A 22,539-nucleotide genomic window follows, 5' to 3' on the forward strand; every position below is an offset into this window, starting at 1 on the left:
GTTCATTCCCTCCTGAAGCGTCTGTAACCAAGAAGCACCAACCCCCACAGGGCAAAAACTCCCTAGATCATCAGGGAAAATATATTTCCATGCCCTCCAAAATCCCCAGAAATTAGGACCGTTTTTAATTGGGTATGGGACAGAGAGAGTAAGAGGGAGCATGGTGCCAGGTTTCATTTTGTAGCAAACAGCTTTGAATAAGGAGACGGGAAGTATCATAGTTTAATTTAACTTCTAAATTCTTTATTAGCTAAATTGTGACCATGTGAGATTGACTAATTCACTTTGTAATAAGTCATTTCACTGTTCTCTACAAATAGAAATTCAATTTGGTTCAACAATTATCTAGTAATATGATAGCTGAAGCACTGGCTTACACATAGATGGAAACACAGAAGTTAGCAGAACATTGATCCCAGCCTAAAACTTACTATGTTTTTGGATAGTAAAGGCAACAGGAGTCTTTCTATAAATCAGAAGGAACCAAGAAAGCATTAATTGGCAAGCTGGCTCTGAATGGTATGTCTAATATGCCTTAAAAACTTATTTTCTATTCTCAGTAATACACACAATCCTGCTGCTTAATTATGTTAGAATCAAAGAATCACAGAGTTAAAAAAGTATTCTACAGTTTAACACCCACCTCCAAATCTAAGCATTCTATTGATTTCTCAGTAATTTTGAGAATTCATCAAAGGATGTGGTTGTTGAGTAAGAAATAAAAGAAAATAAGCTCTTTTGCTCCAACTATCACCCTGTCCCCAGGACAGTCACCCCCCCCCCAATGCAGTGGTATGTCAAGAAGAGTAAACTGCCCCTTCTGATGCTATAATTTGCCATGGTGTTCCCATCCTGTAGTCTCTTTCCGTTGCAAGTCACAATCTGTTTCTCAGGAGTTACACCAGTCTTGGCTTTGATCATCTCTTTCACCTGGGCCACGGAGCTCTGCCTTCGCACGTGGAGGAGGTGCCTCTGGCCCTCATCACCTGACTCCACCAGAAATAAGGGAAGTTCCTCATCACTGGGCTTCACCACCTTCAGGGTGAGATGGATGGTCGTCTCCTTGTCAATACCATAAGATGATAGCTTCCTGTGGGGCTTTAGGGTCTTCGAGCCCAGCCGAAGGACCTGATCCTGCACAGGAACCTTGGTCTTAGATCGGACCTGTTCATTGATCTTCTTCACTCTGTCATCCACGTTGGCAGTGAAGGTCATTGGTTCCCATTTCTCAGAATGAACATTCACCTGGACAATGAAGGCCAACAGACAGTTGCCAAGAATATCTGCCAAGTTTTACACCCCTCGTTCCCTCTCCTGAATTTCTCCTGCCCTTCATTGTCTGTCTGGTCCTCCAGCTCCTTCAAAACAAGCTGTGGCTCAGCCTTTCTTGGAACTTCTCTTTTGGAATTCTCAGGTTACAACTCAAACAAAAAAAAATCAGTCTTATTCCTTATCATTGTACCTCTTTCTTATCCATCCCAAAATTGTCATTAATAATTTCCCACCACATTTACCTACTTCCTAGCCAGATAAAGTTTGTCAAATATCAAAAACTAAATAGAAATACAAAGCATCCAAAGGTGTACACCAGACTCTTAAAACAACTCCCAAATAGAATTTCCGAGATTTGGCAGCCTAATTGGGTATGCACGGGGCTGCCCTCCATGACTACTGTAGAAAAAAAAAACACCCTGTACTTTAGTTTCATTTTTTAAATGTCTCATTGCTTTATAATAATGACACATATTATTAAAGTGACACTATGTTTGATTATATTTGTTCATCTGTGTTTCCTGTGTTTTTATACCTACCCATTGTAGAATATGATCTCATTCTTTAATTAAAACAGGGCCTCACTCACAAAAGGTAGGGACACCATCTGAGTCTTCAGAAGCTAACCCCTGTGCTGTCTCTTGAAAGCTTGGGAGGACCTCTCTCATGCTCTGTTCAAAAAAATATATATCTTCCCTATTTAGAGATCACAGGAATTTCTTCACTGTACTGTCTCTTCTGTGCTAAGCATTGCCCTTATTTTCAGGTTCTCTTCATAGGGTACATATTCTTACATAAGGTAATGTATCAGTTCATTAACAACTTAGGATAAATGAGTTTTGTGAAACTCTCTTTGAGAGGAGAAGGAAGTTTAAGTGTAAGAGTCCTGGATACCTAAACAGGATAAGAGAAAAATGCCTCCAGGCAATATTTCCATAGTTTCAAATTTTGCCAGCCCTATTGAGCACAAAGCCCAAACCCACCTCTTACATTTATCCCTCACAGTGGCCAGTCCAAGGCCTGACACAAAAGAAAACTCAGGAGCCAAATAACCAGCTTTTCTTCACAGAAACTGCCTTCACATTCTGGAGCTATCGGTGCTTCTCTCATCCCCTTCAAGAAGCCTTCCCAGCCTCCCCATCTCCCTGAGCACTGTGCCCCATCCATTCCTAAGATCCCCATCTCTTGAAGGTGCTTTCCCTGTCCCCATCACCATGATCAAACCCCAGCTTACATGGAGGCAGGAAGCAGTGGAAGCCATCTCTGCAATCAAGGGAGCAGCAGAAACCAGAGACTGAGGAAACAGGCGTCAGAAAGAGGACTTTGCATCCAGCTTCTATATAAGCAGCTGAGTTGGAAATCCCCTGCATGTTTGCCTAGCTTTCCGGTGCCCTTTGTTCTCACATGATCTCATGAATTTTCTTTCACTTTTGCTGGGGTGAGTCAAAACACAAGAATACTTTCTGATCAAGCACTTCTCCCCTCACCCAATCCATGGGTCCTCCTTGTTCCAAATACGGAATGGTCCTTCTGCGTTGAGAACTTTTCCCTATTAACAACAACCCACCACTCCCAGCCTTCACTTGTGACTGTCCAGTCTGTAGCCCTGGGCCCTCAGTGACTAAAAACCTTTAATACTTATGGTCTCTTCCTGATGCACCCAGGAGAAGACAGTCAGAGTTGGTGTGGAGTGGTGGGACCATGAGCAGCCTATTCGGACTGTCCTGGCAGGATGTGTGAAGCATGCCCTGAGAAGACATAGGATAAATAACCCTGGCTCAGCCCCATGGGGCCAATTGCTATATTACTTTGGGCAAACCTGTTCACCTCTTTAGATATTGGTTTTCTGGTCTGTCAAATGAGATAATCGAAGAGGGTTCCTAAGTGTCTTGCAGGCTCAGAAAACTGTGTTTATAAAATGTCCTTTCTTGAGCTCTCTAAACCTGTCCCAAACCAAAGCCGCTACATGAGATCAATCCAAAGCCAAAAATCAAATGCTGACTCCCACCTTCCACATGCTAAAAACAACCCCCACATCCACCCTCACAACACAGTGCCTCCGTTTCCCCACACTTAGCCCTAGACACTCTTCACTGCTGTGATCTCAGAGATAGCTAAAGGTGTTGCTCACTCACTGGCTCTTGAGATTTGGATTTGGACATAAAGGACTGCATGAGCAGTGTCTCTTCAGGGAATTTACTCAATCACTCTGGTCCTCCTAACATTCCAAGTTAATCAATCCACTATCCCAAACTTTCAGAACATTGCCATAGAACGCATTTGAAAAAAAAGTAAACAAAAAGGACTTCTGGCCAACATGGAGGAATAGGTGCATACACTTTGCCTCCTCGCACAACCAAAGGAAGGACAACAACAAGTTAGAAACAAAAAACAACAACAACCGCCAGAAAATCAAACTGTATGGAATTTCGACAGCCAAGGAGTTAAAGAAGAAACATTCATTCAGACTGGTAGGATAAGCAGAGACAGGTGGCCGGGGCAGAGAAGACCGGAGGCAAGGTGGCAGCTGGAGGAACAGGTGGGCGAGGCAGCTGCTGGTGGTCCCAGCAGTTCCATATTAGTGTGCCGATAAACCAGGAGGAACAACTGGACAGCGAGACAGACTGCAGCCACCCAGAGTTCCAATGCAGGGAAATAAAGCCTCAAAACCTCTGGCTGTAAAGATCTGTGGGAATTGTGGCAGTGGGACAAACTCCCAGCCTCACAGGAGAGTTCACTGGGGAGAGCCCAATTTGCTTGTGGGTAGCGTCAGAAATGGTGAAAAACCAGAGAGTCGAGCCAGTGGCATTGTTCCCTTTTGGACCCCTCCCCAACATACAGCACCACAACTCAGGAGAGGGGGGTTGCCCCCATCCTGGTGAACTCCTAAGGCTCTGTCCCTTAGAACAAAACAGGTGCACTGAGACAAAGAAATATGGCCCAAATGAAAGAAGAGATCAAAGCTCCAAAAATAGAACTAAGCAATGAAGAGACAGTCAACCTATCACATACAGAGTTCAAAACACTGGTAGTCAGGAGGCTCACAGAAATAGTTCAGTATGGTTGCAAACTAGAGGAAGAAGTGAAGGCTGTGTGAAGTGAAATAAAGCAAAATATACAGGGAACCAATGATGAAGGGAAGGAAACCAAAACTCAAATCAAAGATTTGGAGCAGAAGGAAGAAGTAACACTCAACCAGAATAGAATGAATAAACATGAACTCAAAACAATGAGAAGAGGCTGGGAAACCTCCGGGAGAACTTTAAACATTCCAACATCCAAATTATAGGGATACCAGAAGGAGAAGAGGAAGATCAACAAGTGGAAAAGTTATTTGAACAAATATTGAAGGAGAACTTGCCCAATCTGGCAAAGGAAATACACTTCCAGGAAGTCCAGGAAGCTCAGAGGGTCCCAAAGAAGTTGGACCCAAGGAGGAACACATCATAGAAGACATCAAGAAGGCACATCATAATTACATTACCCAAGATCAAAGATAAGGAGAGAATCTTAAAAGCAGCATGAGGAAAGGAGACAGTTACCTACAAAGGAGTTGCCATCAGACTATCAGCTGATTTCTCAAAAGAAATCTTTCAGGCAAGAAGGGGCTGGAAAGGAGTATTCCAAGTCATGAAAGGCAAGGAAGGACCTTCTTCCAAGATTACTCTATCCAGCAAAGCTATCATTCAGAATGGGAGGACAGATAAAGTGTTTCCCAGATAAAGTTGAAGGAGTTCCTCATCACCAGACCCTTATTATATGAAATGTCAAAGGGTCTAATCTAAGAAAAAGAAGATGACCAAAACTATGAACACAACAACAAAACAAACTCACAACTATCAACAACTGAACCTTCAAAGTAACAAAAACAAAACAAACTAAGCAAACCACTAGATCACGAACAGAATCACAGAACTGGAGAGATCACATGGAGGGTTATGAGTGGAAACTGAGAGGGGGAAGTTTGGGGGAGAAGGTACAGCGAATAAGAAGCAGAAATGGTAATTACAAAATACAGAGGGGGAGGTTAAGAATAGTATAGGAAATGCAGAAGCCAAAGAATTTAAATGTACGACCCATGGACACAAACTAAGGGGCGGGGGAGAGTCCTTGTAGCAGGGGGTTACAGGGTGGAGGGGGAAAAAAAGGGAGAGAAAAAAATGGGACAACTGTAATTGTAAAATCAATTTTGAAAAGAAAGAAAACAAAAGAAAAAGAAGCATTTACTAAAAGTGCTCCAGAATTTTTCTAAGTAAGAAGCCTGTAAAAATGCCAAGTTATCATGTTTGTTTGCTGTGCTTTCAGTGGCCATTTCCTGTACCCTCATTCACTGCTAGATCTCAAATGATCTCATTTTATTTCAGGGCTTTTCATTGGGCGAACTGGGGTTTATGGGAAGTGCCTACACAGAGTAATGGGAATCCAAGAGTTCATTCCAACATTTCAAAGAGCTTAACATGAACCATGTTCTTCTATTTGAAGCTCTTATTAGATAATTAATAAAACTGGAAAAACTAAATATTTAAATGAGTTTTTTTGTGGGGTTAGGCGTATTTCTTTAGACACATAGGATGAGTATGAAAGGAGAAGAGTGCCTGATGGAACAGGCGGGAAACCTTCGTCCCTACTAGTCTCCTTTCAAATATCTCTCCAGGTTCCTCCTGTGTCCTGTGTTTAGAGACCAATATTGCGACCTTTGGCTTCTACACACCAGAAAAAGACTGCTGTGCACCCAGTGTCCACCGGGATTCAGGTGTTCTGAAACATCACCAGCAGCAGGCAGAAATGTGAGATCAGATGAAAGTGACAGGGAAAGAGAAAGCCCTGCAGCAGGATAGAGATGGGGGATGGGCGGGGAAAAAGAGAAAGTGAAAGCAGGACAAGCCCTGACTTAAGTAAACTGCTTTGCACCTATTACCTTCTTAGATCTTCACGTCATTTCTGGAAAAGAAACAAGGAGAGTAAATGTTTGAAGCTGCTTAAAATTAAATCACTCTCTTCTCATATTTTTTTCTTCTTTGCCATTCTTTCCTCAGAAGTAGCAATGTTTTCATTCTCAGGGGAAGTAGAGAACCTTAGCCAGAAGCTCCAGGAGGCAGAGCCTAGGAACAACAGTTCCCAGGAATGTTATTCATCTACTGATGCCCCTTAGGTCTGCACCTTAGAGCCCAGACCTGACCTGCTTCCACACACGGTTCCCTGAATCCCCTGCATATCCTCAAGCATGCCAAGCTCTCTGCCACCAGGTTGTTGAGCATGCCTCTCCCTGCAACACCACCCCCAACACCATGAATTTATAGGAATATGCATTGTAAGCAGCATCTCCTCCAGGAAGCTTTCCCTAATTCTCCTCTTTCCTGTTCTGGATTATGTGCCCATCTTCTGTCCTCTCACACTCTCTCTACAAACCTTTCAGGGCACATCTCTCCAGCAATAGGATCATCTGCTTACTTAAGCTTTGCCCACAGTAAAAGTAGAAATCTTGAGGGTCATGAACAGGTCTCAAATACTTTATATCTTTATTTACTAAATGAACGAATGAACAAATGAATAAGTGAATAAAGTGGAAAATACCTACGGAGTATTTACCGTATTTCAGGAATTTCATTAACTGTTTTAGTATTCTAATGAGGCAAATGTTAGTATTCTTGTTGATAAGCAAGAAGCTAACTCACTCACAGTTGTGTTATAGTAGCTGGTAAGCAAGGGATCAAAAGCAAATCTGTATTTCTACAGTCCTTGTCTGCTTATTATATTGTGCTTCAATGGAAAGAAAAAGAGGGAGTGCATGCACATGAATGCCTTTTGTTACATGAAAGGTACAAGTTGGAGGAAAGCATACAGATGGATAAAGAAAAGCAAAGGATATAAGGAGCCTTGGAACAAGTGAGAGCAAGAATTTTGGGGCCTGTATGTTGACAGGAGTATCCCTGGGTGGACCACCCTACACTTCTCTACTCAGCAGAGGTGAACAAAGAGGTTGTGAGTGCTGGTGTCAGAGCCTGGAGGAAGATTACAGCCTCCAGCAGAAGTCGATGAGGAATGCTCTCCCAGGGCTGTGGGTGTTCAAGGGTGCCACTGCAGTACAAGTCTTGCAAGTCTACGTGGCAATCGGGAATCTGCCCAGTGGAGCCGGGGATTTCCAGCATAGGGTTACTTCAAAGTCAAGCCTGGGGTTCTGAAAGCAAAACTAATTGCTTTCAGGGATTCCCCTACCCAGACAGGGTCTGGGTTCTGAGAAACAGTGTCCTTTCAAGGAACAAAAATAACAGACCTGGACTCTGATCTTCTTGGTGTTTTCTCCCCACCTTCCTATGTGAAATTCCCTTCCAACCCAAAGCCATTTTGAGGGCTGTCCCAGGCACCCTGATGCCCCTGTGCTCACCACAGGTAGGTTTTCTTCTTGGGACCCAACCTTCCCCTTGCTTCTTACCACGGTATCAACTTGTTCTCCCTCTGTGGGGAGATAAATTGTTTCAGAGGCAGCCAGATCTCTTTTCATTTGTCCCTCTAACAAATTCAGAAACCCAGCCAAGGTCAAATGCCATGCTATGGGTATCTTGTCAGGTTATGTAACAAATGTCTCAGATATGTGCAAATCTGCCAACTTGGCTCTACTTGATAGAGGTGGTATTGGACTAGTCACTGCCTCCAACTGAGTCCTCCATGGACCAGAGGCCCCTTTTCCCATCTCTTTAATAATCTGCGAAAGAGTTTGTAAAGCTGCTTTGAGATCTACAATATTGCTTCAGAAATGCCAACCAATTTCAATCAAAGTGCTACTGTGAATTCTCATTTAATATTGGGGGGCAGGGGGACTTGTCCATTCTCAAAGAAGAACAATTTCAAAATACCTATCAAAATTAAAAATAGACACATAAAACTAAAACAACCCAAATACCCTTTAGTCATAGGGAAACACATTACTAAATTGTAGATATCCTCAGCAGTAAAAATGGATGGATTATACCTGCAACCACAATATGGATCAATACCACAGAAACATACAGAGTGGGGGTAGAAAAAACAAGACCGGGAAGACTATATAAAGTAAGGTACTTTTTATAACTCTTAAAAACAAGCAAAACTACAGAGATAGAGAAAGAGATGAGCTACTTGGGAATTCAGAGTATGTTCACCTTTTGTAAATAAATGAAGCCCAATCTAAATGTTGATGAGTAACTGGGAGATTTTCAGCAGAGACTAGGGCATTTAGGAACCCTCTGACATTTTACCTTGTCATATTGAGAATCTAAAGTTTAACTATGAGAACTTAATATTTGGTGAAAGTATTTTATTGAATGGCAATAATTACCTTCTTACTTAATGTAGAGGTGCAATGTGTTTTCACTCTATTACAAGTAAAGTAACGTTGTCCTGGCTGAGTGGCTCAGTGGGTTGGAGCATTGTCACATACACAGAAAGGTCGAGGGTTCGATCTCAGGTCAGGGCACATACCTAAGTTGCAGGTTCGATCCCCAGTCTATTGTGTACAGGAGGCAACCCATGGATGTTTCTCTCTCACATCAGTGTTTCTCTCTCTCCCTTCCTGTCTCTCTAAAGTCAATAAACGTATGCTCAGGTGAGAATAAAAAATAAAATAAAATAAATTAATGTTATGTCCTAAAACATAAATGTTCTAAAGGGAAATAAATACAAGCAGAACTGAACAATACAGTGTTTAGGACCACATATGTATGCAATAAAGCTGTTATAAAAATAACAATGTTCATTGTTACACAACTATGTTTTAGAGTTTACATATGTATATATATATATATGTATTTGTGATATCAAAGTTTGTGATAAAAATATAATTTAAAAAATTCTTGTCTACCTATTCTACCCAGAAATTCTACTTTAGGGATTTATCCTATTAATATAGCCATATGTATATGAAATAAGCAATGTACATGAAGATTCATGTGGCATTATTTATAACAAAAAAATAAAAACAACATTTGTCAATAAGGAACTAAACAAATAGTTGTATATAGTGTATACTCTGGGTGTATATAGTGGACTTAAGTAAACAAAATCAAGTTGCAAAGGTACATGTATAATATTCTGGTATTTAGAAAATGAGAAAATGTATGCATATGCTGAAATAGGCCTACAGTATCTCTGGGAGGAGATGTCGCCTCTGGGGAGGAAAACTGAATTGCCTAGGGAACAGAATAAGAGAGATACACTTTTTATTATATGCGTTCTCCAATTTTTGTTAATTTTTTTAGTTTTTCACCCTGCGTATATTTTACCTGTGTAACAGTTAAATTGATAGGCAGAAAGGGGGGCATAAAAGAAAGAAAGGAAGAATGAAAGAATGTGTGGAAGGGGATATATGTATCTTTTTTATGCTGTCATTGGCTCAGCATAAAACTGCTATTAGCTATCCACCAACGGGAACCAGTTTCAATGCTCATCACTAGTGGCTAGGCGAGACTCATTTGTGTCAAGGGAACTAAAATGCAGCCAGGTTGTCACAAGGAAGTCTGTCTTATGCCTGTCCTACCGATGAACTTTTGAACTTTTAAGCTACCATAAAACCACCTCCTAGACTTTACTTTCTCCCTAGCATGACAACTGGACCATTTGCAAGGAACCAATCTGCTTGACAGAGCAGCATTCTTCACGTGCATGCTGTACTAAGCAATCCTTGTTAACCTAGCCAGAATCCATGGATGATCTAAATGAAAAACCCTCTTGTGGGGATTTTGCCTTTGTAAACCCTGCTTTTCTTTGTTCTTCTGGAGTGCAATTCAGGTAGCAACCAGAATCTGCACCTCTCAGATTGCAATCTCTTTGTTCATATAAATGCCTTTTGTTCTTTATAATAGCTTAAACCTTTGTTTGTTTGTTTGTTTGTTTGTTTGTTTTGGTTGACCCATGGGCAAATGGCCATGGTAGACTGGTGGCTATAACAGCTGTATCATGACCCTGAGCCTTTCCTACTTCCAAACACGCATCATTCACTAATATTTTACATATCACAAAACTTGGAAAGATTGACAGTATATCCTATAATATAATCTGAGAGCAATGGAACCCAAAATGAGCTAAAATCAGAGGCCAAACCTAACCAAAAATAAATAAATTCATGTAACTCAAGGACAATGGCTGAGCTTAGTTCTCGGGTCTGATGACAATACATGAAAATTGGCTAAAAAGGCAAAAAAAAACCCCACAAAAGTATATGGAACAGCTAATGCACTCATAGTTATAGGGTGGTCTGCAGGCCAGTGGCCCACATCCACTTTGCAGCTGCCAGGCCATCCTGGTGTAAATCCAAGCTCTGCTTTCCACTGCTCATGTAAGTTATTTAACCACCCGAAAGCTTAGTACTTTCTTCTGGAAGTTAGGGATTTCACTTAGAATTAGGTTCTGCTACGATTAACAGATACCTAAAAATATGGGACTTTTAAAAGGTAAACTACATTTTACTCCACCTCAAATCCAGAGGTAGAAGGTGCAGAGCCTGCTCCATAAAAAACTTAGGTCCAGACCTTTTCAAACTCTGCTATTCTTAAGATATGGACCACATTTTTGCGGTCCACAACAGTTGCTGTGCTCCAGCCACTACATAATTTCAGGAATCAGATGGAAAAAGTGATGAGCCCTGGCTGGGTGGTTCAGTTGGCTAGAGCATTATTCCATGCACCAAAAGGATGTAGGTTCGATTCCTCGTCAGGACAAATACTTATGTTGCAGTTTGGATTTGGATCAGGGCATGTATGAGAGGCAACCTGATTGATGTTTCTCTCTCACAGTGATGTCTCTTTCTCTCTCTCTCTCAGAGAGATAAAAACTTGTGTTCAGGTGGGATTAAAAAAAGAAGAAGAAGTGATGACAGAAGATGGCCAGAGGGCTTCAACTCTATTTAAGAAAGGATCCTCTGGTTGAAGGAGATTTCTCTTCCATTTCAATGCATAGAATCTCATGGCTACATCAGCTTCAAGGGAGGCTGTGAAATGAAGTCTTAACTATGAATAAGCATAAGCTAACTGAAATAGTATAGGAAGTGGAGATAACTACTACTAGGGAACAATGAGCATTCCATGATACAATAGGAAAAAGAGTATCTATATCACTTGACTGTTGTGATGATTAAGTGAGATTTCTTATGTGGTTAGGCTTCTCTAGTTTACAGAATTAAAACCAGAAGATGGAAGTAGAAACTGACAGACCTAGGTAGGCCTAGGAGGAATGGGAAGCCACCAGGTTGGAAAACTGTACTGTGGGAAACTGTAGCCTGGGAAAATGGCTACCTGGGAAACTGCCTGAGGCCCCCACCCAGGACAAACAGAGGCCCTGCTAACACTGGGGTCTGAGGTTGGCCTATCCAGCATAACAGGATGTGGCTTTAACTTGAGCCTAATGAGATGTATCAAGAACAATGGTGAGCAGAAATAGCACCCAGCAACCAGCTCTAGCCAATCAGACTCTGACACCCCAACCAGTTACCCTTTGTGGGTTTTTGCACTTAAAAGCCCTGCCCTAAGAACAACCAAGTGAGTTTTAACCTCCCTTTGTTGGCTCACCAAACTCCCTAGGCTGGCTCCATTTTCCCTCTTATTCCTATTATTAAACCCTGCTCCTTAGCTCACTGCATCTGTCTGGATTCTTGACTGAATCTGACCTAACAGAAATTAGGCAAATTTTTTACACAGAATAGCCTCAAAAAAAATAGGTGTTAAAAATGGAATGGGGAAAAAATGGCCTGAGATTATTCAATTGGTGATGAGTTATAAGTAGATTTTGGTTCATGGAATGGACATTAAACAATGGCCCAAGGGCTCCTCCAGCCTTAGAGTTCTACAATTTGCTATTCTACACTGGTCTACCACAGAGGGAAAAATAAAAGGCAAAAAGAAGAGGGAAAAATATCTGAGAACATATAAGAAAGAGAATAGCCTGCACTGACCTAACTCTACTGTAAACTTATAATACTTATAAGTTCTATAAAAATGAAATATATATTTAAAAATCAACAGTCTGGCCCTCAGTGGTGTGGCTTGCTGGATTGAGTGCTGGCCTGCAAACCGAAAGGTCACCAGTTTGAATCCCAGTCAGGACACAAGCCTGGGTGGTGGGCCAGGTCCCCAGCTGGGGGTGTGTGAGAGGCAGCTGGTGCACATTGATGTTTCTTTCCCTCTCTTTCTCCTTCCCTTCCTCTCTCTCTAAAAATAAATACATAAAATCCGTAAAAAGGTGTCAACAGGTTGATGTCAATGGGGAGTGATCAAAAGAGAGAAGTAAGTAGAGGGGATCTTACCATTGATAGAAGGAAGCATCCAGGTAAGATTTACATTTATACAGCTTTTCTCTAAGGGCACTCCTCAGTCTATGCATGGCAGATGGAGCTCAAGCAGAAAGCTGCTGTCTTATCAGTTCCTGTGGCTAGAGCTATATAGGCTGCCAGAGTATCTGGAAATTAAGGGAGATAAATCCCAGAAATGAGGGAACTACAAAGGAACAAACACCAAAATTAGATGATACCTTTTCTTAAAACCTTGGCTGACCACTAACGTACAGATAAACATGGAAATGTCTCAAAGAATCCAGGAGTAAAACATCTGGAAGGCTGCAAGAGCCAAGGAGAGATTTCAGCCACTTCCTACCACAAAGGAGATAGATGAGTTAGGGAAGCATGATAAAGACTTTGGGCTTTCCACTGAAACTCTAAAAGCACCAGACTTTACAAATAAAAATTACAATCTAGATTTAAGGGGTTCTTCACCCTAGGACTAGGAAAAACCTGAAATGACCCACTCTAACAAAACCTAAAACCAGTCTTTTAGAAGTTCAAAGTGATCAGCCAGTAGTATATCTTCTTGTTAAATAATATTCCTTAATCTTTAGGGACGACAGTGCAATATCTTGTCTCTATAACATATCATCCATACCACCAAGTATTGGGTTGGCCAAAAAGTCTGTTTAGTTAGACACATCATTCATTTTCACTAATAGCTTTGAGGCAGGAGATAGTCAGGAAGGAGGAAACTCTGGAGATGCCCTAGGGCTAAGATAAAGGACTTCCGATACAGGACAGAGACCCTCTTCTAAGACCAGTTGTTCCCGCCTTCTGGAAAAGCCCTGAATCATGGTGAATCATGAATGCACCTACACAGAAGATGCTACATGACCCCTGCTTCACTATAATAGCATTATAATAAATTAACATTGTGCAACCCCCCTTCTCTGGTGGCTAATCAGGGAAAATCATGGGAGACCACACGTGCAATAGCTTTAAAGTAATACAGCTACCTGTACCTGCACAACAAAAGCCTGCCAAAACTAGCCAGAAAGGATCCGCCCTGTAAGAATAGAATCCCTCCAGCCCCGTGGTCAGTCTCTACTTGAAGTTGGCCTGCTCCCATGTTCTGTGGCGTGTACTATCCCTTAATAAATCCACTCTCCCTCTTTATGCTATAAACCCTGTGTGTTTGGTTCAATTCCTTGCCCACAATCACCAGGAACCTGGTTACCTGTGCCCACCTGTGACAACTTTATTGATTTGGATATTTTGAGTATGTCGGCCATGTCCTAAATGGTGGAACATTGATTGTTCTCAATTAATGTCTAATTTGATGTCCAGCATGAAACTTTGCAAACCCCTTCTGACACATGCAATCAGTCACAGCACCTTCTCCATACACTGCACAAATCTTTTTTTGCATTGCAGTTGTTTCACAGGTGTGCACAGGTAACCAGGTTCTTAGTGATTGGGACAAAGCATTGAACCAAACACCCAGAGTTTATAGCATAGAACATGGGAGTAGGCCAACTCCAAGCACAGACTGACCTCATGGGCTGGAGGGACTCTATTCTTATAGGGCGGATCCTTCCTGGCTAGTTTTGGTGGGCTTTTACTGAGCATGTAGAAGTAATTGTGTTACTTTAAAGCTACTGCACATGTGGTCTCCCATGATTTTCCCTGATTCACCACCAGGGAAGAGGGTCCCACAACGCTACCAAATTGACCCCCCCTTTCTCCTGGGGTCCCCCTTACTAGGTTCACCTTTCCCTTCACCAGAGAATTATAGCTCTCCATGTTAGAGATTGGTGTAAAGGAAAGGAATTATTTATTCAAGTTATACAAACTTAAGAGTAATGACTTAATGTCTTGATCAAAATCCCAAGGTCCCTTAAAACACCCACAAACACACATACTCCTTCCTTTCCCCTTTGCCCAGTCTGGGGTACCACATCTCAGGAAAAAAAGTAGAAGTCCATGGCTCAGGCAGCTCCCGGTTCCTCCCAGTAATCTGTGCTTGTTTGTGAGGCCTCCCTCGGTTCCCAGCACCATCAGCTGTGTCACCTGGATCTCCAGCTAAAGCTACATGGTGGTTCTCTGCTAAAGCTGCCTGGTGGTTCTCTGCTAAAACTGCATGGTGATTCTTCTCACAGCTGCCAGGGGTGGGGCATCCCCCCACTCTGGGTAAAGCCATGTGGTTCTCTCTCACCAAGACTGCGGGGGGTCCCCACTGTGCCAAAAGTGTGTGGTTCTCCTTACATGGCTGCAGCCACGTGCTTCTCTCTCCACTGTCAAAGCTGCGTGACTCCCTCTTCAATGGCTGCCACATCTGGGTTTAAATCCCCTTGCCAATCTTCCTTTGCAGCCCCCATTTCTGACTCCTCCCACAATCAGCTACACTTGCCAGCACTCCCATATCCCTCCAGCTTTACTGGGCTGCCATCATGAGTCTGGGCAGGGGTGGCCCCCATGTCATGGAGCCAATCATCTCCAAGCTCTCACACAGGCACTGTAACTAGGGGGAGTTGCCTCCCAGTTACATCTTGGGGGGAAGTTCTCTCCATCCCCCCTGGCTCAGAGCATGGCCACAGCTATTTAGCATATCTATGCAACCAGTTAAAGGTTATAGATGTGTTAAATGACCACACCAGAGGTCAGCTGCAAAGCTGTTGCTATGCAAAACAGCTCTCAATAGCCCTGCTCCATGTGTCCCTTCCCCCAACTCACACCTGTGGTGGAGGGCGAGGACATCCTATATATCTTTCTAATATTTCCTGGACACCCTGAGTTCTGGACCCCTTTACAAATCCTTCTTTTGGGGGCCCCCTGGATGCACCCTCCTACAGTTGTGTTCTGACCTTTCTTGAAATAGTAAAGCATAATATGCTGAAAATGTTGCATATTTTCTTCCATCTTCAATATCAAAATGGCTACACAAAAATTCACCAATTTTGATGGTTTTCTTAAATGCACACCAATATGACAGCTGTTATAATACAATCTAACAAAACTGTTTTGAATGAAGTTAAAGACAACTAAGCGCTGCTAGAGCCATCTTACAGAAAAACAAACAAACAAACTTTTTGGCCAACCCGATATAAAATAAAAAAATTAGCAAGCATGTGAATAAACAAAAATATTAGACAGTTAAGAAAAGGCCTCAAGAGGAGTGGGGGTGTGGTTTGCTCCCATTCAGGGCACCTCATGGATTGATCAAAGGTGACTGATCAAAGTGGGAGCTGACAGAGGGAGCAGAGAGGCAGAGGCTCACAGAGAGACTTCTAATAGTGGAACTGAGCCTCTGTGCAGGGACCTCACAGGGGCCAGGCCAATAAAAAAGAGAGAAGAGGGAAGCTGTGATTTGCTCCTACTCAGTGCATCTCACAGATTAATCAAAAGGTCACAAAATGAGGTGGATTTTCGGCACTGGCATGGCGCAAATGCACAGAGTGGACAGTGCTGGCCACACAGTGTTCTGAGGGCACGGGCTGGAAACTGGGCACCTGATTTATTGTAGCCTAGACTGAGCCCCCATCCTTGCAGAATGACAGCAAAGGAAAATAAAAGAGCCCATCCACCCTATGCCTGCAGGATCTGGGAAGACCTGCAAAACTAGTTTGGCAGGCATAAAATCAGCAGGAGCCCTTTTTAATCAAGAGTAAGACAATAAGACCTGGAGCCCTGAGGAAACCAGAGACTGACCCAGGAAAGAAGTCAGAAGGCAAACACCAGTAGTTGAGGCAAATTTCACTTTGCTGTCTTACAGAAGTTGCATTTTTAAATTTCTCTTCCTTTCATTTATTTAGTTTGTTTGTTTGTTCTTATTGCTTGAATTGTTTGTTTTATTCTCTCTTTCATATTTCACTTTAATTTTCCTTCTTTTACTTCACTTGTATTCCAAAGAACACAGAACTCTTGGTCTTTCACTTTTTATTCAGATTATACATTTCTTAACATATTACTGTTATTCCAAGTCCCACACAGCATCCTTCCTTGGTATTAATCCATTTTGCCATCTTCCTGAGCTTTATTACTGTTGTGGTAAACTTCATTTTATCTCATGCTCTTCTGTGTTCCTATCCCTTACTCACACTATTTCTCCTCCACCTAAACTAGCATAAGTGCTCTTCATTCTTAAGTCAGCTCACATTCTTTTTTCCCTTCTAATAAGAGTCTTATTTCTTTTTCACCTTTAATAAACAGTGGCCAGTTGGGTGAAACATCATGGTTCTTGCTCTACTTCTCTAAAGGAACTCCTATTTGTTCACTACTTGTTTGTACTTTAAATTCCCAGAATACTCTCCCACTGTCATACTCCATTCAGCCCTCACGCTGCCCACAATCAGTTGAGTAAGGAATTTTATTTCATTGTTTTCCCTCTCCCTTTTTTTTTTCTTTTTCCTTTTTCTTTTCTTTCCTTTTTCCCTTCTCTAAACCCGGGCTCTACACCTTACTCATTACTTTCCTTCCCCATCCTCTCATAATCATTTTTCTTTACTGCAGATATCTCATATTCACGTTTCACTTTTCTACAATATTCTTATTCCCATTCTATCCTTATTAAGCTTCATTCAGCTGTTGTTGCTATTGACCCTGCTGTGGTTTTTCTGCAGTTTTGCTCCCATTGGTCCAATAGCATCTCAATTTACTTCAAACCTCAGAGTATACACTTCCACTTTCTTACCCCAATGTTCCCATCACCCATTCATGTTTTACTTATGTTTTAAATTTTGTTCTCTCCCTTTCTTCACCTTCAGTCTATCCCAACTCTTATCAATTCTCCTCCCTCTTAGCACACAACATTTTCCTCTCATTAGTCATTTCATATTCCCTTTGACATACCTTATAATATATGCAATCTCTCTTCACCTTTATTAGTCTCAGTTCAATTGCAGTTGAGATTGCTGATGTGGTAGAGGGGTTCTTTTTGCTGGCATAGGTTTGGTTGTGTGGTAATACTGCTTGGTTAGCCGACACCTGTACAAGAGCATACAAGACCAGGTGGGAGTTGTGACTTCCAGTAAGCCCACTGGAGGGGAAAAGCCACCCAACTAAGAAGCCACCAACAGGTAAAGCCCAAGTACAGCAAGAGAGCTGGCATGAATGGAAGAAAGGGCAACCCTAGAGTATCCAGACAAGGAGATCAAAGAGACCACACCATTGAGTCCCACAGAACCCTTACCATAGAAATTCACCGTATAAAGACAGCAGGCAAAACAGAGCATCCTCAATTGCAGAAACAAACAAGAAGAGTCACCAAAAATGGGGAGAAAAAGAAAGACTCCATAACCAAAAGGAATGAAGGTTCCCCAGTGAAAGATTAAATGAAATGGAGGCAAGTAAACTATCAGATATAGAATTCAAAAGAATGGTTATAAGGATGCCCAAGGAGCTCACTGATGATGGCTACAAGGAAGTAAGAACTACAACAGTATGAAAAAGGAAATAGAAACTATAAAGAAGAACCAGGAAGAAATGAAGAATGCCATATCTGAAATGAAAAAATACTCTTATCCATTCCATCTTCATTTCCACCCATAATCCGTTAGAAGGAATTACAAGCAGGCTGAATGAAGCAGAGGGCCAAATTAGTGAGATGGAAGACAAGGTAGACAGAAATAGCCAGGTAAACCAGCTGCACAAAAGAAGACTCACAGTATATGAAGATAACTTAAGGGAACTATAGGACAACATGAAGCGCAACAACATTCAGATCGTAGGAATATAGAAAGGAGAAGAAAAGGAACAAGGGATAGAAAACCTGTTTGAGAAAGTAATGATAGAAAACTTCCCTAATCTGACGAGAAAAAAATTACCCAGGTCCAGGAAACACAGAGGGTCCCAATCAAGAGGAACACAAGGAGGTCCACTCCAACACACATCATAATTAAAATGTCAAAATTCAAAGACAAAGAGAATCCTAAAGGCATCAAGGGAGAAACAGGAAGTAACACACAAGGGGACTCTGACAAGGCTAGCAGGTGATTTCTCAGCTGAAACACTGTGGGCCAGAAGGGAATGGCAAGAAATAATCCAAGTAATGAAAAGCAAAGGCCTGCAACCAAGACTACTCTACCCAGCAAGGCTCTCAATTAAAATAGAAGGCAAAATAAGGAGTTTCCCAGACAAAAGAAGGCTCAAAGAGTACACCTCCACCAAACCAGCATTGCGAGATATGCTAAAAGGACTGCTTTAAGGAGAGGAAGAAAAGGAGTGAGAGAGAGAGGAACACACATACAAGAGAGTATAGTGGCAATGAATAAGTACCTGTCAATAACAACCTTAAATGTAAATAGATTAAGTGCTCCAATCGAAAGCATAAGGTAGGTAAATAGTTAAGAAAACAAGACCCAAAATATGCTGCCTACAGGAGACACACCTCAGAACAAAGACCTATGCAAGCTGAAAGTGAAGGGCTGGAAAAAACAAACTGACAGGAAAGAAAAGCCAGGATAGCGAAACTTATCTTCGACAAAATAGACTTCAAAACATAGGCCATAAAAAGAGACACAGAAGGACACTTCAGAATACTCAAGGGAAGAATCCATCAAGTACATATTTATTGTAAACCTATATGCACCCAACATAGGAGCTTCCAAATATATAAGGAAAATCTTGAAAAACTTCAAGCAAGATATAGACAGCAACAAAATTATAGTAGGGGATTGTGACTCCCCGTCAACAATGGATGGATCTTCCAAACAAAATATTAACAAGGATATTGTGGAACTGAATGGCGCATTAGAACAAATGGACTCCATATATATATATATATGCTTCTTCATTTGCGTCTTCATCCCAAAGAAGCAAAATACACATTCTTTTCAAACGCACATGGAACATTTTCAAACACAGACCACCTGATAGGACACAAAACAAGCCTCAACAAATTCAAGAAAATTGAAATTATATCAAACATTAACTCAGACCAAGGGGCTTGAAACTAGAAACCGACTTCAAGGAAAATCATTCAAAAATATTCAAACTCATAGAGACTGAATAGCATGCTATTAAACAATGAATGGGTTAATGATGAGATTGTGAGAGAAATCAAAATGTTTCTGGAAACAAATGAAAATGAATACACAACAGTCTAAAGCAATTTATAGATTGAACACAATCCCTATTAAAGTACCAGTAACATATTTCACAGATACAGAACAAACATTTCAAAAAATTTATATGGAACCATAAACAACCCCAAATAGCCTCAGCCATGTTGATAAGGAAGAACAAAGTAGAAGGGATCAAAATACCTGATGTCAAGCTATACTACAAGGCCAATATAACCAAAACAGTGTATACTGGCATAAGAACAGACACATAGACCAATGAAACAGAATAGCATACCCCAAAATAATTCCAAGTCCCTAAGATCAATTAATATTCGACAAAGGGGGCAGAAGGGTAAAATGAAGTAAAAATAGCAAACATCAACAAATTGTGTTGGAAGATCTGCACAGCTACACTAAAAAAAAAATGAAACTCAATCACCAACTTATACCATACACAAAAATAAATTCAAGGGTGGGATAAAAGATTTAAATATAAGCTATGATGTCGTAAAAGTCCTAGAGGAAAACATAGGCAGGGAAAAATCTCAGAAATTCTATGCAGCAATATTTTCACCAATATGTCCTCTAGAGCAAGGACAGAGAGGAAAGAATAAACTAATGGTACTGCATCACAATAAAAAGCTTCTGCACGGCTAAAGAAAACATCAGCAAAATGAAAAGGGAACCAACTCTATGGGAAAATATATTTGCCAGTGATACCTTGGACTGATCTCCAAAACATATAAAGAACTCACATGACTCCCCTGCAGGAACACAAAGAATCCAGTTTAAAAAATGGGCAAAGGACCTGAACAAACACTTCTCCAAGGAAGACATACAGAGGGCCCAGAGACATATGAGAAGATGCTCAGCATCACTAGCCATCAGGGAAATGCAAATTAAAACCACAGTGAGAACACACTTCGCACAGTCAGAATGGCCACCATAACCAAATCAACAAGGAATGAGGGCTGGCGAGGTTGTGGAGAAAGGGGACCCTTAGCACACTGTTGGTGGGAATGCAGAGTGCTGTAGCCACTGTTTAAAACAGTATGGAATTTCCTCAGAAAACGAAAAATGGATCTGCCTTTTGACTCAGCAATTCCACTGCTGGGATTATGTCCTAAGAACAATGAAACACCAATCCAAAAGATCCTATGCACCCCAATGTTCATAGTGGCACAATTTACAATAGCCAAGGGCTGGAAGCAACCTAAGTGCCTATCAGTAAATGAATGGATCAAAATCTATGGTACATTTACATAATGGAATGCTACACAGCAGAAAGAAAGAAGGAGCTCCTACCCTCTGCAACAGCATTGATGGAAATGGAGACCATTATGCTAATTGAAAGAAGCCAGGCATTGAAAGATGAATACCATATGATCTCACCTTTAAGTGGAACCTATTCAACAAAAAGAAACAGGCAAGCAAAAATATAACCAGAGACATTGAAAATAAGAACAAACAGATGGTAACTGGAGGGGAGATGGGAGGTGATAATGGGGGGAAGGGGGCAAGGGTTTTCAGGAACAACTATAAAGGACACATGGACAAAACCAAGGTGGGGGTGGAAATCAAAGGAGGGAGGTGGGGATGGCTGGGGTGTGGTGGAGAGTTGGGGAGAAAAGGCAGACAACTGTACTTGAACAACAATAAAATGGAAAGAAAAAAAAGAAAAAAAAGGAAGGAAGGAAGGAAGGAAGGAAGGAAGGAAGGAAGGAAGGAAGGAAGGAAGGAAGGAAGGAAGGAAAGAGAAGAGAAGAGAAGAGAAAAGAAAAGAAAAGAAAAGAAAAGAAAAGAAAAGAAAAGAAAAGAAAAGAAAAGAAAAGAAAAGAAAAGAAAAGAAAAATGGGCCGAGGATATGTATATTCAGAGGACTGAGAGATGGCCAACAGACATGTGAAACATTACTAATCATCACAAAAATTCAAATTAAACCACAATGAGATATCCCCTCACAGCTGTCAGAATGGTTATCATCAATAAATCAACAAATAACAAGTTCGTTGAAGAAGTGTAGAACAGGAAACTCAAATTCACTGTTACTGTGGTTGTAAATGGGTGTGGTCACTAGGGAAACAGTATGGAGGTTCCTGTAAAAATTAACAATTTGCCATTTGTGACAACATGAATGGATGTGCAGAGCATTATGCTAAGTAAAATAAGTTAGACAGAGAAAGACAAATATATATTTCACTTATATGTGGAATCTATGAGACAAAGTAAACAAACAAAATAGAAGCAAATCTCATATTAGGTACAGAGATCATTTTGAGCATTACAAGATAGGAAAGGGGTTGAGGGGATGGGTGAAACCTAATTGTTATTAAAAAGAATTAAAAAGTACAAGTTTCCAGTTATAAAAATAGTCATGGGGGAAGGAAAATGGTGTTGGAGTAGGAAGGAGCAGATTTGGCTTTTCTCTGCACATGGGAGAGAATCCTGGCTGATCTACGTACGGAGTGGAGGAGCAAGCAACCAACACACCTCAGCATATGTGAAAAGGGGAATTTCTGAGATTTTCCTGCCTATGTTTTTCTCTAGGACTTTCACATAGGGGACCAAGGATTGTGGCGGAACCAAAAACCCAGTCAGTGGGAGGAGTGCTGCAACACAGTAGGGTCCCAGGGACCAGCGCAGGGTCAGGGGGCTGCAGCCCCAGGCCTAGCGCCTGTGCCGGGTTTGCCACAGAGTCCTTGGGAGAGAGCCAGGACAACTGCTCCCTCCCAGCCAAACAGGGTCTGAGTGGCACCGAAAGGAACCCAGTTGCTAGCAAACACACAAGGGCTGTGAGCACCCTCAGAGTCTGTGGACACCGGCTGCGGTGTGGAGGGATAGGCTTGAATAGGAGGAATTTCTAAAGAGGATGGAGTGAAAAGACAGACACTGTTTAGGGAATTCTCCTACAGCAATCACTGGCCTCCCCGCCACCCAGCCGGGCAGCAATCCTGAGTT

At 41.6% G+C, this 22,539-nt stretch overlaps 1 protein-coding gene and 1 long non-coding RNA gene across 2 annotated transcripts; both read right to left on the reverse strand.

Moving 5' to 3' along the window:
• Window positions 1–221: 221 nt before the first annotated feature.
• On the reverse strand, window positions 222–2,658 carry LOC123810402 (ubiquitin D-like). The gene is made up of 2 exons (XM_045826101.1): window positions 2,507–2,658; window positions 222–1,245 (listed from the first exon to the last, which is right to left on the reverse strand). Exons 1-2 carry the CDS (start codon window positions 2,531–2,533, stop codon window positions 751–753), a joined length of 522 nt encoding a protein of 173 aa, XP_045682057.1. The 5' UTR covers window positions 2,534–2,658; the 3' UTR covers window positions 222–750.
• Window positions 2,659–12,567: 9,909 nt separating this feature from the next.
• On the reverse strand, window positions 12,568–17,839 carry LOC123810286. Its single transcript, XR_006784232.1, has 3 exons — window positions 17,709–17,839; window positions 17,369–17,503; window positions 12,568–12,696 (listed from the first exon to the last, which is right to left on the reverse strand). It is a non-coding gene; the product is annotated as an uncharacterized LOC123810286 (long non-coding RNA).
• Between the last annotated feature and the right edge of the window lie 4,700 nt (window positions 17,840–22,539).

This window comes from Phyllostomus hastatus, unplaced genomic scaffold (assembly GCF_019186645.2).
Source record: "Phyllostomus hastatus isolate PE091 unplaced genomic scaffold, TTU_PhHast_1.1 phas_scaffold_60, whole genome shotgun sequence".
NCBI lineage: Eukaryota > Metazoa > Chordata > Mammalia > Chiroptera > Phyllostomidae > Phyllostomus > Phyllostomus hastatus.

Coding starts and splice junctions, on each gene's coding strand:
- LOC123810402 (XM_045826101.1), bottom strand. CDS start 2,533: ATGGCTTCCACTGCTTCCTGCCTCCAT. Junction 1,246..2,506: donor CCACTGCTTCCTGCCTCCAT/GTAAGCTGGGGT, acceptor TTCATTGTCCAG/GTGAATGTTCATTCTGAGAA.